The 15,353-nt window shown below is 53.3% G+C and overlaps 1 protein-coding gene across 2 annotated transcripts in view; it reads left to right on the top strand.

Annotated features, from left to right (window-relative positions):
* CPNE5 (copine 5) overlaps positions 1–15,353 on the top strand; it is a gene marked incomplete at its 5' end in the record, with an annotated part of 92,136 nt that overhangs the window by 58,613 nt on the left and 18,170 nt on the right. For both annotated transcript variants that reach the window (XM_082638887.1, XM_082638888.1), the window contains 3 exons: positions 616–719; positions 5,484–5,588; positions 13,752–13,793. In XM_082638887.1, coding sequence (XP_082495013.1) covers positions 616–719; positions 5,484–5,588; positions 13,752–13,793 — 251 coding nt within the window. The remainder of the gene's footprint in view (positions 1–615; positions 720–5,483; positions 5,589–13,751; positions 13,794–15,353) is intronic.

The raw sequence follows: 15,353 nt of genomic DNA, 5'->3' as shown, positions 1-15,353 counted from the left end.
AACCATACAGTCATGTAAGGGAATGAGGCGATGTGGCCAGTGAGGGCTTGGGGTTAGGGATTGGGGTTAGGTGACCAAGCTCAGAGTGGCTTGAGTTAGTCATTGCACCTCTCTCTGAGCCGCTCAGTACAATAGTGATGATACCTCGTGCATGAACCTTGACCGAGTGGGTGATGTGCCTGCACTCTGCTCCAGACTTCGCACACTTGATCTCATTCAGCCCTCACCACAGCCCTTTGAAGTGTGTACTGCAATCAGACCCATGTTACAGAGGGGAAACTGAGGCTCTGAGAGGTTACCTCCCTGGCCTGGTCACACAGCTACAAAGTGGTAGAGCCAGGATTCAAACTGGGTCAGCTGGCTCCAGAATCCACCTGCTTCACTGCCTGGCTTGCTCCGCCAGACCTGCCGGGTGGGGTTGTTTGAAGATGAAATGAGACCCTCCAAAGTGTTAGCTCAGGGCCTGGCACGTGGTGCGGGGCAGTGTGAGCTGCTCTCCTTTCTAACTGGCTTGGGGCCCAGAATCCCCAGGCCCTGGGGCTGTGTCCCCATAGGGACAGGGCCCCCCTCCAGCCTTCTGTGCCTCACACCCCTCTTCTCCCTCCTTCCCACCAGGATGTCGCCACAATGCAGTTCTGTGCCAACAAGCTGGACAAGAAGGATTTCTTTGGGAAGTCTGACCCCTTCTTGGTGTTCTACAGAAGCAACGAGGACGGAACGTGAGTTCTCCGGCAACGCTTCCCCCCCACTTCTCGGGGCATGGGCTTTGTGGGGAGGGATGGACCGTGGTGACTTGCCGGGCGGGGGTGGCTTGGACCATCTCCTCCTGCTGCTGCCCTGAGGCCCCTGCTCTAGAGAGGGCAGGGGCTCTGGGTGGAAGTCAGGGGCTCCAAGGTAGTACCCTGGCCGCACAGATGGGGCTGGTGGGGGATAAGGGGGCAGACTGCAAGCCCACAGTGCCATTCTGAGGGTCATTACTAAATAGCTGGCACTGGGCATGTCAGAGATGGAGGGAGCGGGCAAAAACAGGGCTAGGGCAGGAATGAGGGGCCCCTCTGATAGTCCATTCCTTCTTCCACATGCATCAGTCCACATCTCTAAGCCTTGTCCTCACTCACCCACAGCCTTCCTAACACCCCACTACACATATTCCCCCCACTACTTCCTACTCAGCCTGGCAAATCTGGACCCCTTTCCCCCAGGCTTCATTCAAAATCCCTCCCATCTTTGAAGCCTCCATTTCCTTCTCTCCTCTCCCTAATCTGGAAGCCACCCACAATATGATGGAAAGACACACAACTCGTTGGGCAATGTAGGAGGTCAGTGATGTACACAGAGGGACAGGTTCTAGGTTGAGGGTCTTGGGACGTAAGCCTCTTTTCCAACTCACTCTGTGACCCTAGACAAGTATGCCCCCTCTCTGGGCCTGTTTTCTCATCAGTAAAATGATGTGGTTAGATTAGGTGGTCTCCATGGTCTCTAAGCACCACAGCTCTGGAAGGCTGCGGCTGCTTAGCTGGGATTCTGCAGAATGAGGAAGCGACGGGGCCAGGGAGGTTAATTAGAGAAACGCTGCTGGAGAAGGGAACTAGGAAGAAGGTTTTGAAGGAGAGGGAAAAAATGGGTCCACGGGGGTTTGGGGTTTGGGGGTGGGGGGAGGAGCAGGGAAGAATAACAGGCTGGAGAAACAGTGTGTGCAAAGCAAGTGTGCCCTGAACAGAGGGCAGGGAGGCCTCGCTAAGTCCCCTAGAATCTGAAATTCTGTGTGTGTGTGTGTGTGTGTGTGTGTGTGTGTGTGTGTGTGTGTGTGTGTGTGTTGGGAGGCAGGGCAGCAGCAGGGAGGAGGTATGTTTCAGTCGAAGGGAAAACTGATTTTTAAGGTACAAAACAAGGGAAATTAGGTACGATGATTTGCATAACAAAAGGATCTTTTGTCTCACCCTAGGACTCTTAGCAGAATTTCTTTAAATAATTCTTGTTGACTTTGACTTGATTGAGGGAGGGAGGAAAAGGTCTAAGTAATGTTCTGGGCGCCCATGGAAATGTCCATGCAAGTCCCCTCCAGAAAGGAGGGCAGGGGCTGCCCCAGGGCCTGTCTCAGCGGCGAGGGCTGACTGGCCAGCAGGAGGGAGGGATCTGGGTTGTGGAACAGGAGATGGACATGTTGCAGAGTGTTTGCCAATGATTATTCTAGCAGAGCGGTGTGTAGGTTGGGTGGGGAGGGGGCGGGGGAGAGGGAGAGACTCGTGACTGACGCGGTGAACAGGTGGGAGGTGCTGCGCCAGGCGAGCTGTGGAAATGCAGGGGAGGAGGCAGGGAGAGGAGGACATGGACAAAAGGGCAGGGCAAGTCCTGGCTCTGCGGAGCTTGGGTGGGGACCGCCCACCGCCCCCTCCCTGGCAGACAAGCTGCAGGGAACCCAGACTGTTGAAAATGGCAAAGGAGCTGGTCAGATGGGGCAGGCGATGGGGGTTTATTTGGGGGCGAGTTTCACTTGAAGCATGGGCTGGATCTGTCTGGGGTGAGGGGACACCAAGGGCAGCTGGGGAAACCGATCCAGAGGGACCACAGGGAGTGAAATGCCACGCCAGGAGGGAAAAGGGCAGGAAGCATCCACAGAGCACCCATGCTCCTGGCACTGCACATACCTTGTCTTCCTCAATCAGAATCACTGGTCTGGGAGCAAGAATGTGGTGATGGAGAGCCAGGCTCGGCCAGTCGCTGCCAATCATTAACTCTGTAATTTTAGGCAAGTGTCTAACTGAATGGAACTTTATGTGATGGTGGAGATGTTCTGTATCTCACTGTCCCTTATGGTCGCCATCAGCCACGTATGGCTGCTGAGCCCTTGAAAGGGACTAGTGCGACAGAGGAACTGAATTCTTTATGTCATTTCATTTTAGTTAATTTAAATGTAAATAGCCACGTGAGGCTAGTGGCTACCATTCTGGACAGTGGGGCCCTACCCTCTGCGGTTCAGTTTCTTGGTGTGTGTGATGGGGAGAATCATAACACCTCCCTCCCAGGGAAGCCGTGAGGATTAAATGAGTTAATTCGGGTTATTAGAACAGGGTCTGGCAGCGTTAGTTACGGTTCTTTGGGAAGCTCAGTCACTTGCCCAGGGCTGCACAGCTGGAGGTAGTGGTCCTGGGGCCGGAGCCCATATCTGTCTGACCCCGTTGGTTCACACCCCCACCCCACGGCCACGTCCCGAGTGTGTGTTGAAATGAATTGAGTTGAGCTGGGAGATGACTGCAGGGACCATTTCCACACTAGGGCCTCGTCCCCCACGGCAAGTACATCGGGGGATCGAGGGGCCTGTGGATTTAGTGATGGCAAAGGGGTGGGGGGGCTTGGGGGAGTTTAAAGAAAGTGGTTTCAGGCAAGAGTCTGAAGCAGAAAACAGACCACACAGGGCTCAGGAAGAAAGACCTAGGGGGAAAATGAGGCTAATAGCTTAGAAGACTTGGTCAGGCAGTTTGGCTGGCAAGCGAGAGGAGCTAGAGAAGGCAGTGGTTCCAAAGAGGTGGGGAGACGGGGAGGGTCCACAGCAGGTCTGTGCGCCTGTTCCAGGTGGGAGGTTAGGGCTTCTGCAGGGTGCGAACCTCCCTCCCTTCACCACCAGTTGCTCCTCCTGATTCTCCCTCCTGCCCCCTCCCCCAGTCCAGGCTCCTCTTCCTGCCTGACCTACTGCCCCAGCCATGGGCAGCTGTGGCCCCTCCTTTCCCTGTCCCCATTCCTGTCCCCATCACCAGCTCTGGAGTGTGTGGGGAGGTCTCCCACATGTACCTCACACTCCAGTGGGTGGGCGAGAAGGAGCACAGAAGAGAAACGCTGAGCCATGGTGACAGGAATGACATTTTGACTTGAAAATTGCCAGGGAAGAAATGGCACAGGCTGTGTGGGTATGGGCGGGGCCCAGGCACCTTCCTGGATGACCTTTCCAAGCCAGGAGGTAGCTGGGGTGGATGCTGGGAAATCTCATGGGGACAGCCCCTGCCCTGAGCTCCACTCTGGCTTCCCGCTGCCCCTCCACGTGGCAGGGCAGGCTTCCAGGGTGGGGCCAGTCAGGCACGGCATGGGGAGTGGGCAGGGGCACTGGATTGGGGCCCAGCTGGGATTAAGCCAATTCTGCACTTTTAGTTTGCAAAGCAAGCTCATGGATTCAGACTACAAGAGCTGAAAGGGTCTTAGAGATCATCTAAGCCAGGGGCTTTAATTTCACTGGCTTGAAATGCCAGCGAGAGCTATGGAAACTCTCCTCTGAGAAATACATTTATTCATTAGTTCATTCTGAAAAAAATATTACATTCACCTTACTAAGTGCCAGGTGCTATTCTGGGCACTAGAGATATACCAGTGAACAAGGAAGACAAACCCTTGCCCTTATGGAGCTTACATTTTAGTGACAGACTATGAAAGAAATAAGGAGAAAGGTAGACCATGTCAAATGTCAAATGGTAACAGATGGGATGGAAAAAGCAGTATGGAAAGGGACTAGGAGATCTCAGAGTCAGGGGACCAGGGGGCTATAAATTTTAGATAATGGTTCTCAGGGCGGGTGCTCATGTCAAAGAGATGACAGTTGAGCAAAACCTGAAGGAAGGGAGGAGGTGAGCCGTTAACATGGAAATTTGGGAGAGAGTCCTTCAGACAGGGGAACAGCACGCACATGAAACTCAGGCACCCAGTTCCACTGACGATTTCAAGGGTTCACAGACCCCTAAAGCCCATCCCCAGATCCTTCCATGGATCTCAGATGAAGAAAGTCTAATAGTGGCCAACTCCCTGGGTTTATAGGCAAGGAAATAGAGGCCGAGAGGGGGACAACCTTGCTCAAGGTCACACAGAGAACGGGGGCCAGAACCACATCTCCTGACACTCCTACCTGGTGCAGGAATGCTTTCTGTAGTGTTATCAAGAAATGGCTGTCTAGGAATAAAGACGCAGATGTAGAGAATGGACTTGAGGACACAGGGAGGGGGAAGGGTAAGCTGGGAAGAAGTGAGAGAGTGGCATGGACATATATACACTACCAAATGTAAAATAGATAGCTAGTGGGAAGCAGCTGCATAGCACAGGGAGACCAGCTGGGTGCTTTGTGACCACCTAGAGGGGTGGGATAGGGAGGGTGGGAGGGAGATGCAAGAGGGAGGAGATATGGGGATATATGTATATGTATAGCTGATTCACTTTGTTATACAGCAGAAACTAACACACCATTGTAAAGCAATTATACTCCAATAAAAATGTTAAAAAAATAAAATAAAATAAACTGAAGTTTATACAAAGATAAAAAAAAAAAAGGAATGGCTGTCTAGCTTCTGCCTGGATGCTGCTAGTGACAGGCAGCTCATCACCTCACGAAGCCATTGTTTCTACTGTCTGGCAACTGCAGAGATTAACAAGCCAGCCCCTCTGGTGATCTGAATTCTGCCTCCCTTGGAGTCAGGACTGACAGACATCCCTCTCTTCTTTGCCAGGTTCACCATCTGCCACAAGACTGAGGTCATGAAGAACACCCTAAACCCAGTCTGGCAAACTTTCTCCATTCCTGTGAGAGCCCTCTGCAACGGGGACTATGATCGGTGAGATGAGAAAATGTCCCCTGTCCCCAAGCACAGGTGCGGGTGGCACGGTCACGTTGATGAGGGCCATCCCATCAGTACGAGCGATCCGATCAGAGCCTCCTGGAGCTGCGTGCTGGTGGCCCCGCACAGGGTGGAACTGGGGATCCCTCTGGCTCCCTGCCCTTCCCTCACCACACCCCGCCTTTTTTCCTCCCAGTCTGACGTTCCCATTGGTGGAAGCCCTCCCAGGTTGGGGGGATGGGAGGTACCAAGGATTTCAGAGGAGCCCTGGTGGGTGTTGGGCTCCCTGCCTGGAGCTTAGTAGCTGGTCTTTTCATTGTGCCCAGTGAGGGGCAGGTGGGGGCCAGATGGCGGCTCTAGATGCATGTAGAGGTGACCTGGTCCCCGGCAGCCCCAACTCCTGGCTGAGAGAGTGGGGAGTGAGGATCCCAGGATATGCGCTGCCAGATGAGTTGCCATAAATGGGGGTGAGGGATGCAGTGCAAACAGCTCATGGAATTTTTTGACGCTACAAAGCCTACTCATAATACACCCCACCATTGTTTGAGTGTAGATTGTTGAGTATAGATACCAGATACCTAGTTTCCAATCCTGGCTCTGTGATGAAAAAAGCACTCTCAACCTGAGCAAGCTTTGACCTGTCTGAGCCTCAGTTTTCTTATCTGTAAACTGGGTACCTAAACATCCACCTACCTTGTAGGGCTGCTTTGAAGCTCACAACCTACATGCTAAGGCTCTGGTATGCAGAGCATTTCTGCATTTCATCCACAAACATTTATGGATGCCCTACCATGTGACAGGCACTGCACTAAATGCTGGGAAGTCAGGAGGAAACAAAACACACAGTCTTCACCCTTCACCCAACCTCTTGGAGTTTACATGCTAGTGGGGGAGGCAGACATTAATCCAATAATTGCACAAAGAAACATATAATTACAGATTGTGGCAAGTGCAGGGGGGAGAGGGGACACGTAGGATGGGAGCTGTAACACGGTATTGGTCTGTGTTAAGTCACAAGAACCCAGCCTGGTTTCCTGGTGGTTGCTATAGCAGGTGGGCGAGCTGGCAGGGGCTTCTCGGGCAGGGCTGTCCAGGCAGCCCTGAGGAAGCTGGGCCTCTGCTGGCCACTCCGACAGGAGCCCTAGGGTGTCAGAACAGATACCTCAGGGCATCCTGGATGGTGGCATTGGCTTGGGCTCCCTGGCACTCTGTTCACAGTGGCTGCTGACAGGGTATGTGCGGTGAGGTGAGGGGACAGGAATGAGCAGACGGATGGCCTCCAGGCACCCCTGTCTCCCTCCCTATTAGGCTGCTGAGCCAGGAGATGAAGTGGCTTCTTTTCCTGCCTCTCGGCTGGGACAGAAAAGCCACAGTCTGTTCCATAGGTGGTCATTGAGCACCTAGATGTGCTCAGCACTGCGCCTCCAGCTGTGTGGCATTCAAGGGGATGTAGCCGCATTTCCATCTTCAGGGGGCTTACAGGGAGCTCAGATGTGCACACGTATATTTTAGATAGCTAAATAGTTGTGCAAAATGAGACTGGAAACAAAAATAGGCATTTCAGCCAAACAAACCCCTGTTCCGTGTCTAGCCAGGTCCTGGGGCTTCTGGAATGGTGGGGAATGGGAGAGGTTGAAGCAATAGGGTCTAAAGGAGGCTCAGGGCAGGGTGGAAGGTTGTGGGGGGCGTCAGTTCCTGGGGACAAGGGATGTAGGAAAAATGGTTGGGATAGAGAGGAAGGGAGCGGAAATTCAAGGTTGGGGGATGGGAGAACATGGCAGCTCCAGTCTCATAGGGGTGGAAGGAATTGGGATTTCTGACCGCACTGCCTAGAGGTTTCGTGGGGTGTCCAGCTGACCCCCCACAACCCGCATCCCAGGGAAGGCCTCCTAGGGCCTCAGAATCCAGCCTTGTAAGGAGGGCAGCCCAGCTCAGAGGCCTGGGCTCTCCGTTCAGCCATCGGAGGAGCTACGGGTGTCGGGGGAAGGTGCAGGCTTTGAGGAAAGCCCAGGTGGGCTCCCATCCCCCTCCCAGGCTGAGCCCTGGACTGGTTTCCCTCCAGGATGGCTGGGCAGCTTGGGCCCTCCTCCAAAGCCAGGGACAGATTAACTGTGATGTGACTGACAGTGGTGCTAATGGAGATGTCAGGTGTGTCACACTGGCCTGGTGAGTGAGCAGGCCTGCCCCCTGCTGAGCCCTAGGGTCACCCACATACCCAACAGCCACTCAGGAGGTGCAGGCATTTGGGAGGCCTCCATAGGGCAGGAGAGGGTGGACCTTGTTCAGGAAAACAAGGCCGCTTTCCTCTACTTCCGAGGCACCTCTTGAAGCCTCACAGTACACATTGGGTTTAATCCAGCAGCCCTGTCTTCCAGGCCAGCAGGGCACCAGACACCGTGTTGGGTGCTGTGGACACAGTGAGCTCTCAGACCCAAGTCTCCTTCTGAGGTTGCTCCCAGGCCAAGGTGGGAGACATGGGTCATAATAATAACAGCAAAGGCTCCTGTGGCACTTCTGAGGTAATTGATGTATGTGAACTAATTTAATCCTCCCAACAATTAGTACCTCTTCTGAAAAAGGTACAAATACTATCCACAACTCGTAGATAAGGAAACTGAGGCCCAGAGAGGTTAAGTAACTCACCCAGGGTCTTACTGCCAATAGCACCAGAATCTGGACCCAAGCAGGCTGGCTCTAGGATCTGTGTTCTTAAACTCCAGCGCTCTGCTGATGAATGGTCAAGGTGTGGGGTGGGTGGGGTGGGACACTTGGAGGACAGCTCTAGGAGAGTTTGCTCAGGGGCTTGAGCAGGTCTGCTTCGAGATAGGAGGTAGAAGGAAGACTCAAAAGGCCTTGACAGCTGCCTGGATATGGGAGTGAAGGCGACGTAGAGATTATTAGGGTTTGGAGTTTGGAGGATGAGAGACAATGGTACCACTAGTGGAAATGGGAAGTGTGACAGGGAGCCAGAGTGTGTGGCTATGGGACAGGTACAGTGGTGTTCTTCCCAGGGGAGAGGAGAACAGAGGTCTGGGAGTCCCCAGGAGGGGAGCTGGCCGAGGTCAGGAGTAGGGGGATGTCAGAGAGATAAGAAGGGACCAGAGGGCTTCCCTGGTGGCGCAGTGATTGAGAGTCCGCCTGCCGATGCAGGAGACACGGGTTTGTGCCCCGGTCCGGGAAGATCCCACATGCTGCGGAGCGGCTGGGCCCGTGAGCCATGGCCGCTGAGCCTGTGCGTCCAGAGCCTGTGCTCTGCAACGGGAGAGGCCACAACAGTGAGAGGCCCGCATACCATAAAAAAAAAAAAAAAAAAAAAGGGACCAGGGGGAGGGCAGCCATAGTCAGGGAGCTGAGAGGAGAGAGTTCAAACAGAAATATCAACTACTATGGCGAAAAAGAGGGCCACGGGGTGAGAACCAGGGATCTGCTGAGAAAGGGCAGTCTTCTTGGAATGATGGGGGTGGAAACGAGTTAATCTTATTAAGCTTTACTGAGTCTTTAGGACATGGGCGAAATTGTGTCCTAATTGGTTTAAATACAGTATCTTATTTTGTGAGTTTAAATTTCACAATAACCCTAGAAGGTGGGTACTAGTGACATGCCCATTTCACAGATGGGGAAACGGAGGACCACAGATTATGTCACTTGCCAGGGCAAGGAGAAGGTACATGTCCCTTCTCCAGAAGTCACTTCTGGGCTGGCCCTCTAATTTGGGGTTCCCCTGGTTTGGGGTGCCCCTGCCTTTGCTGTGTTTCCAGTCCACACAAGACCAAACCCAAGCGACCCAGCTGAGCAGAACCTGAGTCAGAGGAAGTGGACTCAGGGACAGAATTAGTCTAGCCCTCCAGTGGGGTGAAGTGGAGTGAAGGGTGATGAAGGCACTTCTCCTGCCTTCCCTGAAGTCCCCCTGCTCTGTCCTTGAATATTCTGCGACTTGAGGATTTGTCCCTGTTAAACCAAATTCCTCTGGGTCGGGCTGCTATCACTCACTCACACCTTCATGGTGAATAAGTAGGTTTTAAAAGGGTGTTAAGGGTACTGGGTCTTCACCTGGAGAGGGGAGAGGGTTCCCAGGAGCTGGGGGGCTGTCACATCACCCAAACTTCGGCCCCCTGGATTGAACCAGTTGCTTCTCCTTTGAACCCCACCACACCCTGAGCACCGGGAGGGGCTGGGCCCAATACTATGGCCTCAGTTAGGAGTGTCTTATCCCTGGTTCACACATGCACAAGCTTAACTCAGACACAGGAGCCACAGTCAGTGCAGCACAGCTGGGGTTGCACAGCACCTCTGCCATCAAGCCTCACTGCCCTGGGCCTGTGAGGCTCGATACTCTTCTTCCTCCCAGCAGCTTCTCAGAGTAATGGACTGACTCAGTTAGTTTAGGGCGAACCCCTCAAGGCCTGTCAGCTCTCGGGACTTGTAAGCATCAGGGAAACATACCTCTTCCTGTTTTTCCTGCCTGGGAGAGGAAGAGGCTCATTAGGAGCAGACCTGCAGCTCGGCTCAGAGGAGGCTATGGACAGAGCTGCTTGGTGTGCTGGGGGGCAAGCCTGGCGTCTTTGCCAGCGTCCCCCATCCTTGCTGGCCTGCTGAGGCTCACACACCCCGCTCTGTCACTCCTGCCCCACGCGTTCAGAGACCCACAGGACACTGGCTCCCTGCCAAGAACTGCTACTGACCAGCTGTGTCTGGTTTCTGCCATTGCCTTCCCCTGCCTCTGGGCACCTCCTTCTTCCCCAGTTCTGGAGATTTCGGTCTCCGAGCTAATCTGACTCCCTGCAGCCATCCCTGGAGACTTGGCTGTGACTGCTACTGAGGTGAGTTGGCACAGGAATCTCATACTCAGTGGTCTCAACCTCAGCTGCAAGTTCAAATCCCCTGAGGAGCTTTAAAAAAAATTTTATTTATTTATTTATTTATTTATTTATTTATTTAGGCTGTGTTGGGTCTTCATTTCTGTGCGAGGGCTTTCTCTAGTTGTGGCGAGCGGGGACCACTCTTCATCGCGGTGTGTGGGCCTCTCACTGTCGCGGCCTTTCGTCGCGGAGCACAAGCTCCAGACGCGCAGGCTCAGTAGTTGTGGCTCACGGGCCCAGTTGCTCCGTGGCATGTGGGATCTTCCCAGACCAGGGATCAAACCCGTGTCCCCTGCATTGGCAGGCAGATTCTCAACACTGCGCCACCAGGGAAGCCCCCCTGAGGAGCTTTTAACAATTCCCCTGCACAGGCTGCACCCCCAGACCAATTGATTCTGAATCTCTGGGGTGAGGCATCAGCATCAGGATTGCTAAAGCTCCCTGGGGGATCTGATGTGTAACCAAGTTTGAAAACCAGTAATTTCATCTAGAGAGGTTAGTGGCTCTGGAAGCACATTAGAATCAGCCAGTGGACTTTTAAAAACTACATGTACCTGAGCCCTATCCAGACCAATTAAATCATGCCTTCTGGCAGTGAGATTTAAAAAAAATTCTCCCCAGTGATTTTTTTGGCGGTGGCTATGACTGGGGTCCTCCTATAGCCTCTGAGCATGTTGGCTGTCACTGATCTAGTCACCTGAGGGACTGGTGTTGGTGGTCCGAAGAGAGGCTCTCCTTGCTGGGGTCCCTGAAGGTCCCCTGCAGAGCTGGGGGGCTCTGGGGAAGGACTGGGAGACTTCAGCATTGTGGGGCAGGGTCCTGGCTCAGACGCACACCAGCTGTGTGACCCTGGGCAAGTCACTGGGCGCTCTTAAGGCTCAGTTTCCCCATCTGAAAATGAGGGGCTGGAGGTCATCCCTCCAGAACATGCACACCAGAACCACTTGGGAAGCCTTTCAACCTAGATTCCTGGACCCTGTCCAGAGCTGCCAAGAACTGGACCTGGGGGTCTGTGTGTCTGAAAAGCTCCCTGGTGATCTGCCAAGTAGCCAGGCTAGGATGCCACCAAGGTCACTTTCAGCCTTGTCATTCCAGGAATTGGAAGTTGCAGAGCCCAGGTACCCAGGCTCAGGTCCCTGATTTAAGTAAATTCCATGTGAAAAACTATGCCACGGCTTCCCTGGTGGTGCAGTGGTTGAGAATCCGCCTGCCAGTGCAGGGGACAGGGGTTCGATCCCTGGTCTGGGAAGATCCTGCATGCCGCAGAGCACCTAAGCCTGTGTGCCACAACTACTGAGCCTGTGCTCTAGAGCCCGCGAGCCACAACTACTGAGCCCACGTGCCACAATTACTGAAGCCCATGTGCTTAGAGCCCATGCTCTGCAACAAGAGAAGCCACTGCAATGAGAAGCCCGTGCACCGCAACGAAGAGTAGCCCCTGCTCGCCGCAACCAGAGAAAAGCACGCATGCAGCAATGAAGACACAATGCAGCCAGAAACAATAAATAAATAAAATAAAATAATAAAATAAAATAATTTATTTTAAAAAACAAAAAAAGACGAAAAACAAACAAAACTATCCCAGGTGTGGCCCAAATGCTAAAGTGGAGAAGAGGCTTTTTTTTATTAATTTCTTTTTGGCTGTGTTGTGTCACCATTGTGGTGCACGGGCTTCTCACTGTGGTGGCTTCTCTTGTTGCAGAGCACGGGCTCTAGGCATGCGGGCTTCAGTAGTTGTGGCTTGCGGGCTCTAGAGAGCAGGCTCAGCAGTTGTGGCAATGGGCTTAGTTGCTCCGTGGCATGTGGGATCTTCCCAGACCAGGGATCGAACCCATGTCCCCTGCATTGGCAGACGGATTTCCAGCCACTGCGCCACCAGGGAAGCCCAGGAGGCATTTTTATAGAGATCCAACACATGCCAGGCAGTTTTACCAACTTGTCTCCACAGCTATTCTGTAAGGCTGTTATTATCCCTACTTTAAAATGGTTTTGTGGCTCAAAGAGGTTAAGCGACATCTCCAGGTCCCCGTGCAAAGGGCCCAGCATCCAAGTCCACACCCCAGCCACTTTCCACTCTTTCCAGATCACCAGCCTACCTTCAGAGGCCTAGATTTTATTTTTCTTTCCATAATAATTCTCCTCAGAGAGACATAGTTTTCTGTTTTTCACAAAAATTTAAAGGATTTCTCTAAATGGTGGGCTTCTATGCCTTCCCCATTTTATATTTTGGTAACAAAAATCCAGTTGCCGCACAGCGTACTGGGCATCCCTTCATTTCCTGAACAGTTTCTACCCTTGATGCAGGAGAATCCGCATCCCACCCCCATGCCCCATGGAGGCTCATCTGAAGGGAGACAGCGCCTCCTTCTGGGGGTTCTGGAACTCCAAGGCCGACTCCCTGCAGACTTGAGGAGATGGGCCGCAGCCATGGGCCAAATGATGAGATATTCATAGAACACAGGCCTGGGCAGCCGCCTCTGTGTGCCCCATTTAGAACTGAAGGCTGGAGACCCAGCTCCCCCATGCCTCTTCCACCTCTCCAGACCCTGACCCTGCAGAGGGACCCTGGCATCTGCCCCATCCCTGGGCATCCCTGGAGGACTGCTGGTACCAAGGGTTAACCTGCAGCCCTCCACCTCCCTCCTCTGCCTCTGGTCTGCTAGCCTGTTGCCATAGAAACAGGCTAAAAATAAAATGGGCTCCCAAAGCCCAGCCCCAAGCTCAGGAGTCAAAACAAACTAATTAAAGCAGCCAGGCTAAAATGTGAAGATAATTACACCCTCACTCAGGAGCCAGTCTGGCATGGAAAAGCTCAGCAAGCCATCCTGAGTCAGGACCCCTGGGTCCATCCCTGACATGCGGGGTAGCTCTCCCCCACTCAGACTCCTCGGGCCCCAGGGTCCCACCAGGAGAGCCCACCCTGCTTAGGCCTTGGATCTAGGGAGCACCACACTCACACTCTAATGGCCCCACCCCTGCTAAACTGCAGTATGGCTTCATGCTGGGATCTGTGCCCCATCTGGGGTGGCCAAGAGAAGGTGGGGTGAACTGAAGTCTGAGGCTGCTTTTCTACATCTTCCCTGAAATTCAGGGAAGTCCCAATGCAGCTTTGGAGCTGCCTCTGTCCCTAAGACCTTTAAAGGCTTCAAGATAGTTCCTTTGTCCCCTGGGCTGCTGCCTCTTCACCGAGGGCCCTCGGAGCCTGGTGGGTGTTCCTCCATCCCCTTTTGGCCCAGGAACGTGAGAAGGCCACACAGGTGCTGGGTCAAGTCCATCCCACCATGGGCCCTTTGCCTTACAGGACCATCAAGGTGGAGGTATACGACTGGGATCGAGATGGCAGGTAAGCTGGCAGAAGGACAGAAGGTGAGCAAGGCTGGGGACAGCCCCTGGGAGGAAGGTGGGTCTTGCCCTCTCATGGAGAGAGCTGTGCCCAGGTCCCCACGCATGGCAGCTCGGGGGGTGAGGGGCCTGGGTTTCCTGTGGAGGGACCACTGCTTCGGTGGCTCATCCATGCCCAGCTCCACTGAGGCACCAGAGGGCCTGTGTCCTGCAGGACATGGTGCAAGAGGCCTTTTTTCCTCAAATAGCTGCCTAGCAGCCAGCCAGTGTGTAAAATCTCCCCACATTTGGAAGAATGTAGGATTTTCTGAAATGTGCATGTTCTAAGGTACAGGTAGATATTAGTGACCTCCTGAGCATTCATGACCACGTTCTCTGTGTGAGGCTAAGCATCGTGTGGTGACTGAAGTGCAGAAGATGAGCTTGGCTCTCAGAGACTCCCTGAAATCTAGCAGGAGGCCCTTGACTCCTCAGAGGAGTTGTTTGTGGGGAGCAGGGCTGACGGAGTGGGATATGGGAAAGGTGAGCATATGAGTGGACCCCGGAGCGGTAAGGCAGAGCCTGAGTAGGGCTGAGCCTAACCTTGGGGAGGCCAGGGGCTTCCTCTTCTGTAGATCTAAGTGCCCCCAAGGAGCCAGTATCACTGGGAATTCATAGACGAGGACCAGAACAGGCCTCTCACAACTTTAGTAGAACCCTCACCGGCTCCTGCTTGTCTGTTGAACCAAATCCAACCAAATCCAAGTATGTCATCCTTCCTGACTTTTGTGAGCCCTCCATCCTGTGGTGCTATCAGGGGGGTCATAGAGGGGCTTTAAGCCCTCTAATCTCCACTGGTGCCTATCAAGTCTGTGACATGGATGGGGGATGCCATGAAGGGCTGTGCAAGTACAGCTCTAAATTAGGCCGGAGCTCCTTCCAAGGAGCTCACCTGCCCAACACCTTCCTATAGAGAAACTCTAGTGCCAACACTACTCTGCCAGCTCACTCTGTCCCCTCCTCTCTTTGCTTTAACCACATCCCAGGCAAGTCAGCTTCAGGCTTCCACCCATGATTCACCTCATCATCTTACCCTGGACTTCCCCACACTTTTCCTTTACCAGGGAAGCTGGAGACAGCTACCAGATACCATTGGGTCCCACCATCAAGGAGCTCATAGTCTGAATGCTGAGAGCTGTAAATATGTAGACAAAAGACAGTGTGGACTCAAGATGGGACAAGGCCCCAGGGGCATCTCCTGGGCATCACACTCCAGCAGGCATTCCCGGCCAGCGTGTTAACCACTGCCCTCTATCAGGGAGAGTGGTGGCGAAAGGCAGCCAACCACAGGGGAGATGGGAGTTCTGCTTTGTACAAGGTTTTGCTGCACTTACCATCAACACATGCTTGTGGGGCAGAGACGCAGAAGGTTTAAACACTGCAGAAAGCACCTCAAGCTGCCTGGACGGACCTAGAGCTAACTGTCTTTTCAAAAAATGTTATTGGAAAAATGTCAAGTACACAGAGAAGTAGAGAGAAGAGTTTAATGAACACTTTAAGCCTATCACCTGAATCTAACAAG

This window comes from Mesoplodon mirus, assembly GCF_964341445.2.
Source record: "Mesoplodon mirus genome assembly, chromosome: 12".
NCBI lineage: Eukaryota > Metazoa > Chordata > Mammalia > Artiodactyla > Ziphiidae > Mesoplodon > Mesoplodon mirus.
Note: the sequence above shows the minus strand (reverse complement) of the source record. Positions and strands in the feature narration are given on the sequence as shown.